The 19132-nt window shown below is 41.0% G+C and overlaps 1 protein-coding gene across 2 annotated transcripts in view; it reads right to left on the bottom strand.

Moving 5' to 3' along the window:
* Positions 1-19132, bottom strand: part of dnah5l (dynein, axonemal, heavy chain 5 like) — a 362555-nt gene that overhangs the window by 105313 nt on the left and 238110 nt on the right. For both annotated transcript variants that reach the window (XM_043690231.1, XM_043690232.1), the window contains 4 exons: positions 15108-15275; positions 12531-12749; positions 5667-5843; positions 2233-2427 (listed from right to left, as the gene is read on the bottom strand). In XM_043690231.1, coding sequence (XP_043546166.1) covers positions 2233-2427; positions 5667-5843; positions 12531-12749; positions 15108-15275 — 759 coding nt within the window. The remainder of the gene's footprint in view (positions 1-2232; positions 2428-5666; positions 5844-12530; positions 12750-15107; positions 15276-19132) is intronic.

Below are 19132 nucleotides of genomic sequence, written 5' to 3'. Positions count from 1 at the left end.
ACTCCTCAGCCCAGCTCTGCATCATATCTAAGTCCCTTTGCAGCCGACAATAGCCCTCCTCACTATCCACAACTCCACCAATCTTCGTATCATCTGCAAATTTACTGACCCACCCTTCGACTCCCTCATCCAAGTCATTAATAAAAATTACAAACATCCTTGTAAATCTTTTCTGAATCCTTTCGAGTTTCACAACATCTTTCCAATAGGAAGGAGACCGGAATTGCACGCAATATTCCAACAGTGGCCTAACCAATGTCCTGTACAGCCGCAACATGAACTCCCAACTCCTGTACTCAATACTCTGACCAATAAAAGAAAGCATACCAAATGCCTTCTTCAATATCCTATCTACCTGCGACTCCACTTTCAAGGAGCTATAAACCTGCAGTCCAAGGTCTCTTTGTTCAGCAACACTCCCTAGGACCTTACCATTTAGTGTATAAGTTCTGCTAAGATTTGCTTTCCCAAAATGCAGCACCTCACATTTATCTAAAATAAACTCCATCTGCCACTCCTCAGCCCATTGGTCCATCTGATCAGGATCCCTTTGTAATCTGAGGTAACCTTCTTCGTTGTTCACTACACCTCCAATTTTGGTTTCATCAGCAAATTTACTAACCATACTTCTTATGCTCACATCCAAATCATTTATATAAATGAAGAAAAGTAGAGGACCCAGCACTAATCCTTGTGGCACTCCACTGGTCACAGGCCTTCAATTTGAAAAACAACCCTCCACCACCACCCTCTGTCTTCTACCTTTGAGCCAGTTCTGTATCCAAATGACCAGTTTTCCTGTATTCCAGGAGAGCTAACCACGCTCACCAGTCTCCCCTGGGGGACCTTGTTGAACACCTTACTGAAGTCATATAGATCACATCTACTGCTCTGCCCTCATCAATCCTCTTTGTTACTTCTTCAAAAAGCTCAATCAAGCTTGTGAGACATGATTTCCCACACATAAAGCCATGTTGACTATCCCTAATCAGTCCTTGCCTTTTCAAATACATGTACATCCTGTCCCTCCAACAACTTGTCCATCACCGACGACAGGCTCACTGGTCTATAGTCCTTATCACCCCTCTTAAACAGTGGCGCCATGTTAGCCAACCTCCAGTCTTCCGACATCTCATCTGTGACTATCGATGATACAAATATCTCAGCAAGAGGCCCAGCAATCACTTCCCTAGCTTCCCACAGAGTTCTAGGGTACACCTGATCAGGTCCTGGGGATTTATCCACTTTCATGCATTTCAAGACATCCAGCACTTCCTCCTCTGTAATCTGGACATTTTGCAAGATGTCACCATCTATTTCCCTATATTCTATATCTTCCATATCCTTTTCCACAGTAAACACTGATGTAAAATACTTGTTTAGTATCTGCCCCATCTCCTGCGGCTCCACACACAGGCCACCTTGCTGATCTTTGAGGGGCTCTATTCTCTCCCTAGTTACCCTTTTGTCCTTAATGTATTTGTAAAAACCCTTTGGATTCTCCTAAACTCTATTTGTCAAAGCTATCTCATGTCCCCTTTTTGCCCTCCTGATTTCTCTCTTAACTATACTCTTACTGCCTTTATACTTTTCTAAGGATTCACTTGATCTATCCTGTCTATGCCTGACATTTGCTTCCTTTTTTTTAAACCAAATCCTTAAATTTCTTTAGTCATCCAGTATTCCCTATACCTACCAGCCTTTCCTTTCACCCTGACAGGAATATACTTTCTCTGGACTCTCGTTATCTCATTTCTGAAGGCTTCCCATTTTCCAGCCATCCCTTTACCTGCGAACATCTGCCCTCAATCAGCTTTTGAAAGTTCTTGCATACTTTCTGCAAATCTAAATTCAATTACTTATGTGATGTCTATAGCTGTCAAAGTAATTTGACTGGAGATGTTATTCCACTCTTCTGGAGTAGGTAGGAATTGAAACTGGTCCTCTTAGCTCAGAGCTACAGACACTCCCACTGCACCACAATAGCCTTCATGATACATGATGTGGAGGTGCTGGTGTTGGACTGGAATGGACAAGGTCAGAAGTCACACGACACCAAGTTATAGTCCAACAGGCTTATTTGAAATCATAAGCTTTTGAAGTGTTACCCCTTTGTCACATCCAGTTTTCAAAACAGATATAATTTTGGGTACAATTTGTGCCTAAAACAAGAATCAATCTCAAGGTAAAAATTCTAACCTATAACATGCAACACCATTTCTCCAGACTTGCCTGCAATTCATTATTCTTTTCCTTATTTTTAATCCAGATTTTGCCTTGTCCTTGTGGGTCAATCAGAAGTGGATACCTGGTTGCTTTGGTTACTATGATACCGTTCTGGATTGACAAGTCATCACTTGGAAGTCCCTGAAGGTTCCATTCACCAATTGTAGCATTATCAACCAACATACTGATTAGGTTGATGTCCTAGAGGTTAAAATAAATGAAAACCATTAAACGTTCTGCAGCTAATATCATTAATGGATTCATTAGCAATAAATGAAAATCTTTAGTTCCAATGCTCCTTTTGTTTCAGCTCTGCTTGAAGGCAATGGTACAATACCATGGAAAAGCAGAAATAAAATATTTATGCAGCAACAGCAACATCTGAGAATTACTAATGGTTGTGTGGATTTTCTTTGTTTTGCTCTAAGTGTGTATGTTTAAGGGCAAATAACACCACTACTAGAAAGAAAGCCAGTCAGATCTTGTGCCACTCAGGTAGTTCAATGCTACTAATGGAAGGGATTCTCAATGCAATAGTCATGAAGTCCTACTCTGCCTGAAGTTGCCCGCCAATCAGAAGCTACTGGCAGCCATCAAGGCCTTAGACTGTTCAGCCACCAAGTCTGGGACCAGCAAGAAGGAATATTGCTTGGTGGGGTCACCGGGTACTGGACATTAGGAGGTCTAGGCAAGGATACAGGGTGGCTTTCAGCAGTCCAATGTGACAGCTGCCCCATCTGTACCCCAATTCTTTCCAGTTTAGCACCAGTGAAGGCAGTTAGTTGTATCAGAGGCAGGTTGAGACCCTAAGGTGGTGATTAATTGACCATTTAAGGGCCTTAACAGGTGGAAGGTTGGAAAGGTGACCAATGGACCATCAATGAACTTTCTTGTTCAAAATCCGATGGCTAGATAGTGAGAAGGAGCAGATATCGCTTTCTAAACTATTTGTTATGTTTTTGATTAAATTAAAATGCTCTGATGATGGGTCACTGGACCCAAAATGTTTTTGAATGTCTGTTGCTTTAGGTATTTTTGAATTCTGTGTTTCAGACTTCTTGTGTAGCTGTAACTAACTCCCAATTATCCCAGAGAATATCCCACTTTCCCTGACTTTGGTTAAAGAGGCATAGTAACTTTGAGCAAATATTTTGAGCTATTTCACTTAACTGTTTCTATTCTCACCTTCAGAATGCAGCAAAATATTTGTATTGACATTTGTTTTTCATTTTAATTATTAAAATAATTACTGAGTAACAGAGTAAACAAATGGTACCACTAATACAATCCATAGCTATATTGCGGTTTATCTCAATTAATTGCTTATTGCAATAGGAATTAATAAATAAGTAACCCTGCCAACTATAATAAACATCGACATGAATTTACATTTCCTCAACAATAACAAACCATCCACAGTGTTTTGCTCTAGTACACAGTTATCCAGCGTAACTAAGTACTAATTGTAGACAATCTCACTTATTTAGATAATAGATAAATATGCCGCCTCCTCTCATCTCCTGCCAGCTGCTGACTCACTTCTGAATCTCCCCGTCCCCCGAAATGCACACTACTCTCTATAAGCACTTGTCAATCCTTTCTCAGCATTCACTGAACTTCTTGTGACGAGCTATCCAGATTGATCTTTGCATATGGTGGGAAGGAGTGGGAGTTGCAAGAACAAATGCGAATTAATCAAAATGTATGCTGGTAAGGTTAATCCCCATTGTGAGAGATGATTTAAGAGTTCCATTCTTATTTATCAGTTAAACAGCACATAGCCTTTAATTGATTACTACCTTTCAATGCTGGATGGAAATTGCACTAGATTCAGCACTCCAACATCAGACTTCTTACCAACTCATTGACCTTTGAATATGCTTTTGGAATTGTGACTGAAGTTTACACCAATTACATGTGGAAAAGTGCACCATCTACAATTGCCATGTCACCAAGCCCAGCCAAAGGTTCAAGTAGATTGGTCAGTTAGAATTTGCCTTTCATAAATCCATGCTCACTTTGATCAGCTCATATTTGACTTTCCTCAGGGACAGGAAGTCCTGCCTCAGTGACACCAGGGATCCAATGGCTGGTTGCTCGATGGTTCAGCAGTGTCAGATGGCAGCGGTGGCCACTACAGGGACTACAGGCAGATCACAAAGGAAAGTGACAGACTCCAAGATAAATGGGAGAATTTCAGTGGAGTCAGACCTGCAGTCCCTTTAAGAGGCTAATAGAGCTATATTTGAGAAGCTGGGGGGATGGTAAAGGGGGAAGGTAATCTCACAGGGGTCTCCAATGTGTAATTGGGAGCTGTACCCAATCATCCCCTGTTCTCAACCGACATAAACCTATGCTGCTAATGTTGCTGGATTTTCCACATGATATGGGCTTTCTCCAGCCGCAGAATTAGGATGAAATTCTTAAGTAGCCATTTAAGTACCTCGATATGTCCTAGGATGGGCTGTCCTTATATCCAACATACTCTGTACAACATCATAAAAATAGAGGTCAGGCAGATAGGAAGCAAGGAGACTACTTGCAGGATTTACAAACCACCCCAATCTCACCTTCAAACCCACTAACCAGGGAGCCTAAAATGGAACCCTGTGGCTTCAAACAATTCTATCCCTGGTGAAATGTCAAATAAACATGAGGTAAAATACAAGAAAATATGACAAGAAACTGCATAGCAAAGTCAAATATAAGAAAAATATAAATGGTCAAATACAGACAGGAAAAGATAAAATTGCAAAAGACTATTCTGTTGACTGATTAAAGATAAAAGTCTTAATAAATTTGCTTGTCTTTTTTTCAATTGGCAATCTGCCCTTTCTTTCAGTAATAATTACAATAATAAACCATCCTACAAAGAGAGATACAAATCAAGTTCGAAGGATAATTCTTCAGAGACAATTTACTGACTTCTCAGTTTTCCAACACTTTTGTGTGGGTAGGGCTCAGGGATGAAACAGCTTAACTCATCAAAGGCAAAACAAAGAGTTTTGCTAAACTTTCACAATATTTCTGTCAGTTTATTAAGGAAAAACACATGTTGCTCCTGTTTAGGGAATATTTTTAATCATTAAACGATGCACAATTATTATTCTGCTTCTCAAAATAAATCTGTTTTTCTAAGACATTAGATATTAGATGCTTAACTTAACGTAAAGTGCAAAAAGTATAATCTCAGGAAATAAAAATCAGTTTGTTTTTATGAGCAGCCAATCTGCAAAATAGTTGCATGTTAGGTGACAAGTTACTAATCAACCCATAGGCTTTTAATAATTCAACTTCAAAATCCGCAGGGAGTCAAGAAGGCAGTTCACCACCAATTTTCTGAAAGATGGGCAATAAATGCTGACCCAGCCAGTGACGCCCACTTCTTGTGAAAGGATTGGGTTACACATTGATGTATATATATCTACAAGCTCACTTACATCACTGTATGGAATATTGTTGCTGCTCATCTCCTCTTTCCACATTTGAAGGAGCAGGTTCCTGTATTCTTGGTTAAAAGGCCCAGAATAGGAGAGGAATCCAGTGGCTAGCAATACATCACCCACTAACCGAGTAATCTGATCCTGGAAAAGTTTACTGCTTTCTGTCCACCGAACCTGAGATATTGTTAAAGGAAATAGATCAAATCGATGCACCAAACTGTTTTACAACTTTATTTGAACTTTTACCTCTCAAGCAGGTCTTCTTTTGAATTCTGGTTATCCCTAATACCATTAATGACAAATGTACCCACATTTCAATATTTCACAAAAGTCGGAGATATTGGAGAAGATTTTAATTAACAAGTTTTGGATGGGTTTCATTTGCTTTGGTCAGTTTGTCCCCTAGCTGTAGCAGTATGAGGCCATGGTAAATACAATCACTGTGCCTCATTGATATGCTGCAGGAGAGGTCAATATCAGGGGGAGGTTCAGGAGATTGAATAATGCTCTGAACTACAGGAGCAAAGCTCAACTACTTACAAAATCATCCAAATGTTTCAATTATCTTGCAACTACTGACCTCAGCCAAGAACATTTTTTAAATTGTGATAATAGTTTGGTTTCGCTATCTGTGGCTTTTTGATTCAAGATTGCCAGTGAGAAATTGAAATCATTTGAGCCCATTTTTCAGGACTTTCAAGTGCTTAGAGCTCCGAGATGGCAGCTGCGATATGATCTGGTGAATTACATTGGACACCATAATGGTCTTTGTGTGCGGGCAGTGAGCAGCCATCAAAGGTTCTCATAGCATGCAGCAGACACTTACTGCTGTCAGTTACTGGTTATTTTTTTCTTGGGTGTTGTTTCAGTTCTGTAAATAACAATGTAAAATGGCAAGCGCTTGAAGTTGCAGAAGTCTACAGGGAATGGTGAAGCAGGTTTTGAGGGTGATTCTACACACTTCAAAGCTTCTGCACAACTATTTAAATGTGCTAGTAAAGATTCCCTTTCGAACACAGAGTGACTCAGAAAATAAACAGAGTGTGTACAATCAGTAGAAGTCACTGGAAAAAGGAGGAGGAGGCAGAGGGTCCAAACAGCATGAAAATGGACGTTTTGGGCAAAAGCCCTTCATTACCCTTTCTGATGAAGTGCTTTTGTCCGAAACGTCGATTTTCCAGCTCCTCAGCTGCTTCCTGACCTGCTGTGTTTTTCCAGCACCACACTCTCGACTCTCATCTCCAGCATCTGCAGTCCTCATTTTTGCATGGAGGGTCCAAACAGCTGAGCCACCCTCTCTCTTGCACCAGCCTTGCATCAGGCCCAATAGTGGATGCCAATAATGTGATTCACTACTGCTCAGCGAAAAGGAAACTGCTCTACACAGCCCTGGTCCTCAGGAACTCTCCCCTTCCAGGCATCTTCACATTCCAAGCCTCAGCAAAAGGTGTCTGACCCTACCTTAGTCCCCAAACCAGGACTGCAGCATTCCCTCCCAAGCAGCTCCCTCACTGCCAGGTCATACTTAACATGCTTGCAACTCCTCCAATCATATGTCAGTTGCTGATGAATGAGTGAACCTATCAGCAGCAATAATGGGAGGGAACCATTCTGTGATTGGAGGAGCAGCTCCTCACTGCTTCCTGATATTCTGTTTACAAGGTAACCTTTCCGTCATTAGTCACCCTGTGAGCAAACTTATCTGGGTCATATGGGGTCTACGAGGGAAAATAGGCCCATATGTTTTGAGTGCTGACATTTACTGTTTAATGCGATCCCTATGACCGAGCAGCACTTGATCAGCAATCCTGAGTGTGCTAATAGTTACACCACATCGAGATAATCAGTTGAACTTATAATGTGGCTCACTTATGCTAGAAGTAGCAGAAATTTATACACAGGGTGCTATCTCTAGAAACAAAAGGAGTATGTTTAAGCTTAACTCCCTTTTTTAATTGCCCAGAGGCAAAGGAAGTCTATAGTCCACATTGCTTTCTTCATGGTAATGCCTCATCCAATTAAAGTCATCTTGTTGACCAATCTCCTCCTCTTGTTGTGATCACTTGAAACTTGGCATTCTTGCATTTTTCCTGATGAACGCAAGGCAAAGAGCTTTGTCCACATGTCTCACTTTTAAACAATATTCAATTATGTACTACAACATGGCTGTCTCTGCTCCTACACACATCTATATCTCTTGCAATTTTGTAACCATTTTTATTTCTATATCCAAACTGTGTAGCACCCTCTTTTGTTAGTTACACTCTGTTGAATTATTAATTATTTTTATAATCGAGAGTTGTTGTATTAGTTCATAGAGTCAAAGAGGTGTACAGCACGGAACCAAATCCTTCGGTCCAACTTATCCATGCCAAACAGGCATCCCACCCCAATCTAGTTTCACCTGCCAGAACCTGGCCCATATCCCTCAAAAACATTCCTTTTCAGATACCCATCCCGATACCTTTTAAGTGTTGCAATTGTACTAGCCTCCACCACTTCCTCTGGCAGCTCATTCTATACACATACCTACATCTGTGTGAAAATGTTGCCCCTTAGCTCTCTTTTACATCTTTCCCCTGTCACCTAAACCTATACCCTCTAGTTCTGGACTCTGCCACCCCAGGGAAAAGACTTTGTCTATTTATCCTATCCATGTCCCTCATTTTAGAAACATCTATAAGGTCACCTCTCAGCCTCCAACTCTCCAGGGAAAACAGCCCTAGCCTATTCAACCTCTCCCCATAACTCAAATCCTCCAACCCTGGCAACATCCTTGTAAATCCTTTCTGAACCCTTTCAAGTTTCACAACATCTTTCCAATAGGAAGGAGACCAGAATTGCACACAATATTCCAACGGTGGCCTAACCAATGTCCTGTACAGCCACTACATGACCTCCCAACTCCTGTACTCAGTACTCTGACCAATAAAGGAAAGCATACCAAGTGCCTTCTTCACTATCCTATCTACCTGCGACTCCGCTTTCAAGGAGCTATGAACCTGCACTCCAAGGTCTCTTGGTTCAGCAACATTCCCTAGAATCTTACCATTAAGTGTATAAGTCTTGCCCTGATTTGCCTTTCCAAAATGCAGCACTTTGCGTTTATCTAAACTAAACTCCATTTACCATTGGCCCATCTGATCAAGATTCCATTGTAATCTGAGGTAACCTTCTTCGCTGTCCACTATACCTCCAATTTTGGTGTCATCTGCAAACTTACTAACTATATCTCTTATGCTCACATCCAAATCATTTATATAAATGACGAAAAGTTGTGGACCCAGCACTGATCCTTGTCGCACTCCACAGGTCACAGGCCTCCAGTCTGAAAAACAATCCTCCACAACCACCCTCTGTCTTCTACCTTTGAGCCAGATTTGCATCCAAATGGTTATTTCTCCCCGTATTCCATGAGATCTAACCTTGCTAATCAGAGTCTTGTCGAACACCTTACTAAAATCTATTTAGATCACGTCTACCGCTCTGCCCTCATCAATTCTCTTTGTTACTTCTTCAAAAAACTCATTCAAGTTTGTGAGAAATGATTTCCCATGTACAAAGCCATGTTGACTATCCCTATTCTACATAGAATTAATTAATTAATTGCTTCATAGTACTGAAATTAAATATTGCTTAAAAGAGAAAAGTCAAAGCTTTTTGCCTTGCACCCATCAGGACTAGGATAAAAGAAGCAAGCTTGAAAAAGTCTCATCAATTTATACAGCATGGGAAATATGGTGTAATCATTTCAGGCATTGCTGCCATAGAGATGGAGCTAGTAGAGTTAACTGTCGATTTTAATTCTCAGAGCAGGCAGATAGATTCTGTTTGTTCTGCGTGTTGTTATTGGAACACAGGAGAACTTTTAAATGTCCATGATCCTTTTTTACAAAGGAAAACTTGCAATAAATGCACAAATTCCCTTTGTCTACTAAAACTGGGTCCTGTGTGCTAAAACATATTGCATCTGACTCACGCAAATCATCACACCACATGACTGATGAATACACTTGAACAGGTTTCTGGTGTAACTTAAACCACAATCCAGGTTATGTAATAAAACATAGATGTGCATTATATCCAATAGCTGAATCACATCTGGTGATGGGCATACTGTTCAGAGGTTTGCATGTAAGGGCTATTCAAACATGACTGGCAGACTGCCCATTGCCAAGGTCAATGAAATGTTTTGTATGATAGGACAAACGTGAGGACTGCAGATGCTGGAAACCAGAGTTTAGATCAGAGTAGTGCTGAAAAAGCACAGCAGGTCAGGCAGCATCTGAGGAAATCGACGTTTCGGGCAAAAGTCCTCCATCAGGAATAGAGGCAGGAAGCCTCCAGCGTGGAGAGATAAATATAGGATATAGGAGCAGAATTAAGCCATTTGGCCTGTTGAGTCTACTCTGCCATTCAATGATGGTTGATATGTTTCTCAACCTCATTCTCCCTGTAACCCTTGATCCCCTTACCAATCAAGAATCTATCTAACTCTACCTTAATTACACTCAATGACTTGGCATCCGCAGCCTTCACAGCCTTCTATGTCAATGAGTTCCACAGATTAGCTACCCTGTGGCTGAAGAAATTCCTCATCATCTCTGTTGTCCCTTAATTCTGAGGATGTGCCTTTAAGTCTTAGTCTTTCTTACTAGTGAATCTATCTTCTCCATGTCCACTCTACCCAGGCCTCTCAGTATGCTGTATGTTTCAATGAGATCCCCCCTCATCCTTCCAAATTATATCAAGTGCAGACCCAGAGTCATCAACCACTTCTCATATGACAAGGCTTTTTATCTCCAGGATCATTCTTGTAAACATTCTCTGACCCCCTTCAAGTCCAGCACATCCTTCCTTAGATACAGGGTCCAAAACTGCTCACAATATTCCAGATATGGTCTAATCAGAGTCATATGGCCGATATATCTTTTATAACACTGGCACTGAAGCTGAGTATACCACATTATTCATTTGTATGGTAGGCAAAACTGTATTGTGGTTTACGGCAACATCCTGTTGGTGGAGAAACCACTCAGGTGTTTACTGCAAAGTTGTAGTGTGAGACAGCTGGTTCACCTATTCATATTTTTGAAATACCTTCTTCTTCTAGCATTAGCTGAGATAGACAGGAAACAGTTCTCGGCCAAAGGTAACATCCATGATATATCGTGATTCATGATTTGATCAGGGTCGCCATTATCATCAGGATAGCTTTGGTACTTCCTACCCTTGCACCAAACATACAGAATGTGTAAATAGGGACCTGTTCACAAATTTACCAATAAGATTGGTGCATGAAACAGTCGGAGTCCAAAGTGTATATTGACCAGTGAATGTAAGCTTTTTGTGGATAGTGTGAGAGAATCCATTGACAGATTTCTCAATTTGTCTATTGAGGAAATGGAGCTCATTTGATTGCTCCATTTCAAAGGTAAACTTGAGAGCAGGATGAAATTTATTAAGCTATATAAAAAATTCTTTGTTGCAGCCACAGATTCAAATTTCACAATTGTGTCATTTTTATAATAAACATATACAAGGATAAGGAGGTTAGTGGGCGTTTCATCAAAAACACACTTCTCTTAGTAATTCTAGTAAGAGCTGAGCCTAAAGGGGATCCCAGGGCAACACCATCTATTTGGATGCATGTGCTTGAAACTGTAATCAATCACTCAGATTGCTAACTTCATGAGTTTGATGCACACAGATTCAGACACTTGTGGCACACATGCACATTGCTGTGACACAGTGACATAATGCAACTGTGAATGGTTCCTTTCAGTGTTACTTTGATAAGTGATCTAGCAATGGCAGAAGCGTACATGGACACACTTTTGTGCTTAATATGTAAGGCTTGCATGGTCTTTGAAAAAGTGTAGGAATCCTTCATGATGTATGAGGAAAACTCATTTAAAGCCTGGTTACAACAGCTCATTTAATCATTTGACCAATTCATGGTGGCTCAGTAGTTAGCGCTGCTGCCTCAGAGCACCAGGGACTTGAGTTCAATTCCAGCCTCAGGCGACTGTCTGTGTGGAGTTTACACATTCTCCCCGTGTCTGTGTGGGTTTCCTCTTGTAATCCAAAGATGTGCAGGTTAGGTGAATTTGACATGCTAAATTGCCCACAGTGTAGGTTAAGGGTAAATGTAGAGTGATAGGGCAGAGGAATGGGTCTGGGTAGGTTACTCTTCAGAGGGTCGGTGTGGACTCATTGGGCCAAATGGCCTGTTTTCACACTGTAGGGATTCTAAGTTACACAGAGCTATAGATAAAATAAGGCATAAAGGGGAGTGGGTTTTGTGTCATCTTGGAGTTGTCCACTTATGTGTAGACATGCTGTGAGGATAAGCCTATCATATATCACAGGTAGGTTACTACTCTTCCACAACTCCAACAAGCCCCTCTGCAACTTGACTTTGAGTGTGACTATATGGTCATGTGTAATGGCAAGTCCTTTCGTTATAAATTTGGAACTACCATTGAGCATGGTGTGCCTATTATTGATGCAGTTGTTTTCATTCTCCAGTCCTGTCACTGGGTTTATATAAATGCATAACACAATTTGCCTTGAAATTCTGCAATATTACATGCTATTTGTGTCACAGGTGAAAATCTGTCAAGTCAGTGGGTGTTCCACAATATACATGTGCCAGATCTGCAGGGTGTATTTTCAAGGCCTCAGGATGCTTATTGATTGCTCATTCTGATTAAATAACTGGTAATGTGGGAGTCTGAACTTCTTTCTTGAGTCTTAGTCCCAATGATTGCAGAATAGCTTAAGAATTAATTATATGCAGATTCAATATAAGGTGTTCATTGAATATTAGTATTCAGTTTATCACAAATTTAATTTTACCTTTTCACCACCTAGGCCTTCAATGAGGGTTGTGGCATTGTTCATTTTCTTTCTACAGGCCTCTGCATCATCAAGTAGTGCTTGTTTTTCTGACATTGCAGCATCATACATTGCCTGCACTTCATCTAGCTCCCGCTGCTTATCATCCAGCTGGACTTGGGCATTGTGTAGTTCAGTTTTGGCAACAACTAATCGGGCCTCTTGCAGAGTAAGGTTAGCCTTTATGCAAAAAGTAAATAAAAGCAGGCAACATTGAAAAACAAGGTCTTAGTTGGGGTACTTGAATTTCCCCTGTCATGTAAAAATCCATTAACTGCTAGTTTAGAACACATGAAATGCAAATCAAATCATAAGTCATATATTTAAAAAGTCTCATTTACAATAATATAATCATGTCTTTAAACTTGAGTTTTGATGAAAAACCTTCAATTTACATATAACCACAAATATTAAGCTCAACAGTTATGTTTGGAACATATGAAATTAAAAATAAATAAATATTGTTCTGAGTTACTGTAAACACATCAGGTTATGGTCCAACAGGTTTATTTGGAAGCACTAGCTTTCAGAGCGCGTTTCCTTCATCACCTGGTAAAGGACCAGTGCTCCGAAAGCTAGTGCCTCCAAATAAACCTATTGGATTATAACCTGGTGTTATGTAATTTTTACCTTTGTATACCCCAATCCAATGTCGGCACCTCCAAGTCATGTAAACACATCTGAAGACATGCTCATATATAGACCAAATTTCCTCTTTTCATAGAGGATACTTAACAAATGGTCCCCCGAGACATGTTTATAACAAAATTGTCTGGCGTGTACCAAGGAAAGATTAGATTAGATTAGATGCCCTACAGTGTGGAAACAGCCCCTTCAGCCCAACAAGTCCACACCAACCATCAGAAGAGTAACCCACCCAGACCCATTCCCTAACTAACGCACCTAACACTATGGGAAATTTAGCATGGCCAATTCACATGTCCTGCACATCTTTGGATTGTGGAAGAAAACCAGAGCACCTGGAAGAAACCCACCTGGAATGTGCAAACTCCACACAGACAGTTGCCTGAGGCAGGAATCAAACTAGGTCCCTGGCGCTGCGAGGCAGCAGTGCTAATCACTGAGCCACCATGCCACCATCAATCCTAAACTATGACTCCCAAATTTCTTCACCATAATGTTTATGCAAAAAGCGGGTTGCAACTTATGATACAAAGTTATAGAGACAGAAATCTAATCTCTCATATGAATGGCAATATAGAGTCATAGAGATGTACAGCACGGAAACAGACCCTTTGGTCCAACCTGTCCATGCCGACCAGATATCCCAACCCAATCTAGACCCACCTCCCAGCACCTGGCCCATATCCCTCCAAATCCTTCCTATTCATATACCCATCCAGATGCCTCTTAAATATTGCAACTGTAATAGCCTCCACCACTTCCTCTGGCAGCTCATTCCATACACATAACACCCTCTGCATGAAAATGTCGTCCCTTAGGTCTCTTTTATATCTTTCCCCTCTCAACCTAAACCTATGCCCTCTAGTTCTGGACTCCCCCACCCTAGGGAAAAGACTTTGTCTATTTATCCTATCCATGCCCCTCATGATTTTGTAAACCTCTATAAGGTCACCCCTCAGCTTCTGACGCTCCAGGGAAAACAGCCCTAGCGTATATAAAATCAATAATCCAAAAGCTTTATGGCCAGTAAATTGTCAATCAAATAATTCCTCTTAGATCTGACATTTAGCCCCAAGTCAGGACCACAAACAGGAGAAATCTCAGCTCCATAAATCCACCTTAGGAGAAAGTGCCCAAGCTTAATTTTGGTTCCATGGGTAAATTGTTCATAAGGAATTGGGCCAGCTGCCACTTCAAAGGGTGAAGAGGCAGCCACAATGGCCGTAGGGTGCAGAGATGAGCTGTCTGAAAGGCAAGTCTTGATGCCCAGGCACTTTGCCACAATTGTAAAACAAAATAAGTATTTGTATTCCTTCATGGTTAAAGTATGCTCATATCTACTTTTAATAATCTCAAAGGGTACATAGCCTACCTTTCCCAAAACTGTCCCTGGACCTATCTAAAGGATAATTTACCATTCCCAAGAACAGTCTGAAGATGTGCAAGTTGGGTGGATTGGCCACACTAAATTGACCATAGCATCCAGCGATGTGTAGGCTAGGTGGAATAGCCATAGGAAATGCAGGATTATAGGGTTGGGGGTGGGGGGAAGGAGGTGAGCCTAGGTGCAATGCTCTTCAGAGGGTCAGTGTGGACTCACTGGGTGAAATGGCTTCCTTCCACATTGTGGGGATGCTATTATTGTATGATAACTCTAGCAAGTTTAGACATTTTGTTGAAAAGTTTAAACTTACAAGTCAATTTTGTTAACATCCCACTGATGAAATTGAACCTGTTTCAGTAAACACATTTTTACACGTATATGTCTTTTTCCAGCAACCATAGAAATGCCTGATTTGGGCATCATTTTGGCTAAGATGGAAAGCAAAACATCAGACCTAATGTTATAATATAGAACCACATGTTACTTAATGTTGTGTATTTATACTTTACCTTCAGAGGAAGCACTTCTTTATTAATTTCAAAAAAGCTTGCCATGGCCTTAGTCCACGAGCACAGACCTGCAACATTGCCACACACCTTCTTGGCAGTTTCAAGATTGTAATCATCCATATCTAGGTAAGGTTGCAGCAAATCTATAACCTCTCCAGTGATAGAATCCTGCAGATTAAGCAAAGTCTGTTAAATCCTTTAAGCAACGTGAATGGATTTGTTAGGCAATGGAAATTCTAATTTCACCAGAAAAATTATTTCTGGCAATTATATATAACCACAGTGTAATAGATGAGAGTTTAATAATGTAGAACAACACTGTAACTGACTCTTCACATTGCTAAGCTGGATCTGAAAACAATACGACCATTAAATATTGAAAGGACATGAAGTTGTTATACATGAATGAAAGCAAATTTTTGTGATTAACTTTGTTTGTACATTTAATATAAGCTATAAAGACCATACATTCATAAAGGTGTCATTCCAGTTTCACATCCATTGGATTAATTGTTGTAAATCCATGAGCTGTGTCAGAGCAATCTTGAACCAGAGCAGGGAAAGTAACCTGACAGAGCCCTGCTTATTTTGCCTGACTAGAATTCAGATTTCCCTGCTAGGAGGATGAATAATTCTGCATATGCATGGTTAAAATCTAAAGGCCTGAAGGTCCAATAGCTAATAAGTGCCAGATTGCACCAGACTTGACTAGTGGACCACATTCTCCACTAAAGTCTTTAGCAACTATACAACAGGAGAATATCTGGGATCATTGTCACAACCTAAAGGTTAAAGGTTACCTGCTGAGGAGGTGCCAGCTCTCTTAGGAATGTAGAAACAGTAGCAGGCCATTCTGCTCTTGAGCCTGTAATACCATTCAATGAGGTCATGGCTGATCTGTGGTCGAACTCCATATATCTGCCTTTAACCATCATGTATTAATACCATTGCTTAACAAAAATTTATCCAACTCAGAATTAAATGTAACAACTGATCCAGCATCCACTTCTGTTTATGAAAGAATTCCAAACATCTACCACCCTTTATGTATAAAAATGTTTCCTAACATCTCTGCTGAACAATCTGCCCCTCATTTTTAGACTATGAACCGTAATTCTCCAGCTACTGCAAATGGTTGCCTATTTAAGTTTCCTATGTGAAATGCCACTTTGATGAATATTAAATAATCTGGGCCCGAACACTGCCAAACCAGCAAAAACAATCACATTTTATGTCCCAGTCAAAGCAGGGAGTAATAAAGCTCAAAGTGCTGTACCAGAAACCTGGGTATAAAGATGTGGTTCTGAATCGACCTAATTTCTAACAGTTTTGGAATAATGCTACTCACAGGAATATACTGAAGTGAATGTGGATTTTTGAGGTGTAAATGATATGAGACTACAGTATTTACAGACTGAATTGTGTGGAAAGTTGAATATTTAAGACTCATTTATATTAAACATGTAGCACTGGTATGAACCATTCGAGGTGAACCCATAGTCAGGGCCAGACTTGATAAAGCAGAACGAGATTCTATGGAAAAGCTAGTTTTACTCAACTTCCCTCTGGAATTTGGCCATTACTACTTAAACTCAATGTGAAAAGAAATTGCTTTGGTCTTAATGCACAGTTGGAATGTGAATACGCCTCAAATAACTTAAAGGAGGTGCAGGAAGAATCCAAAATGTTCCAACATGAGGTTCCAACCATACAAATTTGAGACTAAACAAACAAAAAACTCTTAAGAAAATAATAACTGAAAGAACAGATTCAAATCTTATCATAGCAGATGGTGGAATTTAAATTCAATACAAAATATCTGGGATTAAGTATCTATTGATGACCATGAAACCATTGTCGATTGTCAGGAAAACCCATCTGGCTAACTAATATCCTTCAAGAAAGGAAATCTGCTGTACTCATCTGGTCTGGTCTACATGTCACTCCAGACCCACAGCAATGTGGTCAGCTCTCATCTGCCCTCTGAAATGGCCTAGCAAGCCACTCAGTTCTATCAATCACCATGACCTATAAACAAAGAAATGAAACCGCACGGACCAGCTGATATCAGTCGAGGCACCAGAAAAGACAATGGCAGAAACAGCCCTGTCAACCCTACAAAGACCTCTTCATTAAAATTTGGGGGCTAGGGCCAAAATTGGGAGAGTTGTTCCACAGGCAGGTTAAGCAGCAGCCTGACATAGTTGTGCTCATGGAACCACACTTCACAGACAATGTCCCAGACATTGCCATCACCATCACCATCCCTGGATATGTCCCGTCTGAATGGCAGTACAAACCCAGTAGAGGTGGTGGCACAGTGGAAGGGAGGGAGTTGCCCTGGGAATCCTCACCATTAACTACAGACCCCATGAAGTGTCATGGCTTCAGGTTAAACATGGACAAGGAAACCTCCTATTGACCACCACATACCATCCCACACCGATGGTGAATCACTCCCATGTTGAATAATAGTGTCGGCGAAGCACTGAGGGTGGCAAGGGTGCAAAGTGTATGCTAGTGGTGGATTTCAATATCCATCACCAAGAGTGTCTGGGCAACAGCATTACTGATCAAGCTGTTGGACCAGGTCTGCAGCAGGTGGTGAGGGAAAATGAATTGCACCTGGAACCTTTAGAAAATCTCCATTCAAATCAGAAAATTTGGAGGGTTACAATGAAATTGAGCAAATTAATTCCTAAGGAAAAGGTAAACAGTTAACTACCTTTATGTAGCTCCTGAGCAACTAATGAACTGACCCCATCCTTCCGGTGGGATGTCAGCAGAGTAGGGATTCTGAGCCTGGGGCTTCTCCACTCCATTTGCTTTTCTTTACACTTCTTTTTTTTCCTCCTCTCCCTTCTTGTTTCTTCATCTACTCACTTCCTGTGAGAAGTTCAGTCATGGCGACGGCATCAATGGTGACAACTGAGCCCAGCGCGGACTGAAGTGGGCCCAGTGCGGACTCAAGTGGGTGCAGTGCAGACTCCAGTGGGCCCAGTGCAGACTCGAGTTACTGGAAGAGCACAGCAGTTCAGGCAGCATCCGAGGAGTAGTAAAATCGATATTTCGGGCAAAAGCCCTTCATCAGGAATAAAGGCAGAGAGCCTGAAGGGTGGAGAGATAAGCTAGAGGAGGGTGGGGGTGGGGAGAAAGTAGCATAGAGTACAATTGTTTTTATCTAGATTAGGTGGATTGGCCATGGTTGAATGCCTGTTGTTCAAGAATATGCAGGTTAGGTGGATTAGCCATAATAAAATACAGGTTTATAGGGATAGGGTAGGGGAGTGGGTCTGGATGGGATCCTGTTTGGAGGGCCAGTGTGAACTCGATGGGCCTGCTTCTACACTGTAGCGATTCTATGATTCGATGAATCTGTGATTGAGGCATGTATCACTTTTGTAGCAATCATTAATTTGGTGATTCGCTGTTTTATTTCAAATATCATTATATTCTCTGGCAATGTTATTTCCTGATAATCAACTTGTGACAGTTGTTAAATCAACTTGCAAGTCTTATGTAAGAATCAATCCTTTAATACGGACATTGCTATGAATCAGTAATACCAAGTGCACCAAGCATGTTATCCATAACTGGCAAAGAACAATATTATAATAACATCGCAGTATAATATAACTCTGAAAAATTGAATCGCACAATATGTTGTAAATCTAAGCAAGTACTGACATTGTAACTGGAGACTCAAGAGATCTAGTATAATCTTTGTGCAAAGTGAGGCGAGATGATGAAGTGTAATTTGACCAAAATGTATGTGGACGAGATGCATTGGAGGGCATCTTTAACCACGTGGGAAGGGAAATTGCGGTCTCTAAAGAAGGAGGCCATCTGGTGTGTTCAGATTCGAGTTAGCCCATTGCGGACTTGAGTGGGCTAGTATGGCCTCGAGTGGGCCCCAGCATGGACTGGAGTGGGTGCAGTGAGGACTTGAGTGGTCCCATTGCAGACTCCAGTAGGCGCAGTGCAGGCTCAAGTGGGCCCAGCGCAGACACGAATGGGCCCAGCGT

Source organism: Chiloscyllium plagiosum, chromosome 5, assembly GCF_004010195.1.
Source record: "Chiloscyllium plagiosum isolate BGI_BamShark_2017 chromosome 5, ASM401019v2, whole genome shotgun sequence".
Taxonomy (NCBI): domain Eukaryota; kingdom Metazoa; phylum Chordata; class Chondrichthyes; order Orectolobiformes; family Hemiscylliidae; genus Chiloscyllium; species Chiloscyllium plagiosum.
Note: the sequence above shows the minus strand (reverse complement) of the source record. Positions and strands in the feature narration are given on the sequence as shown.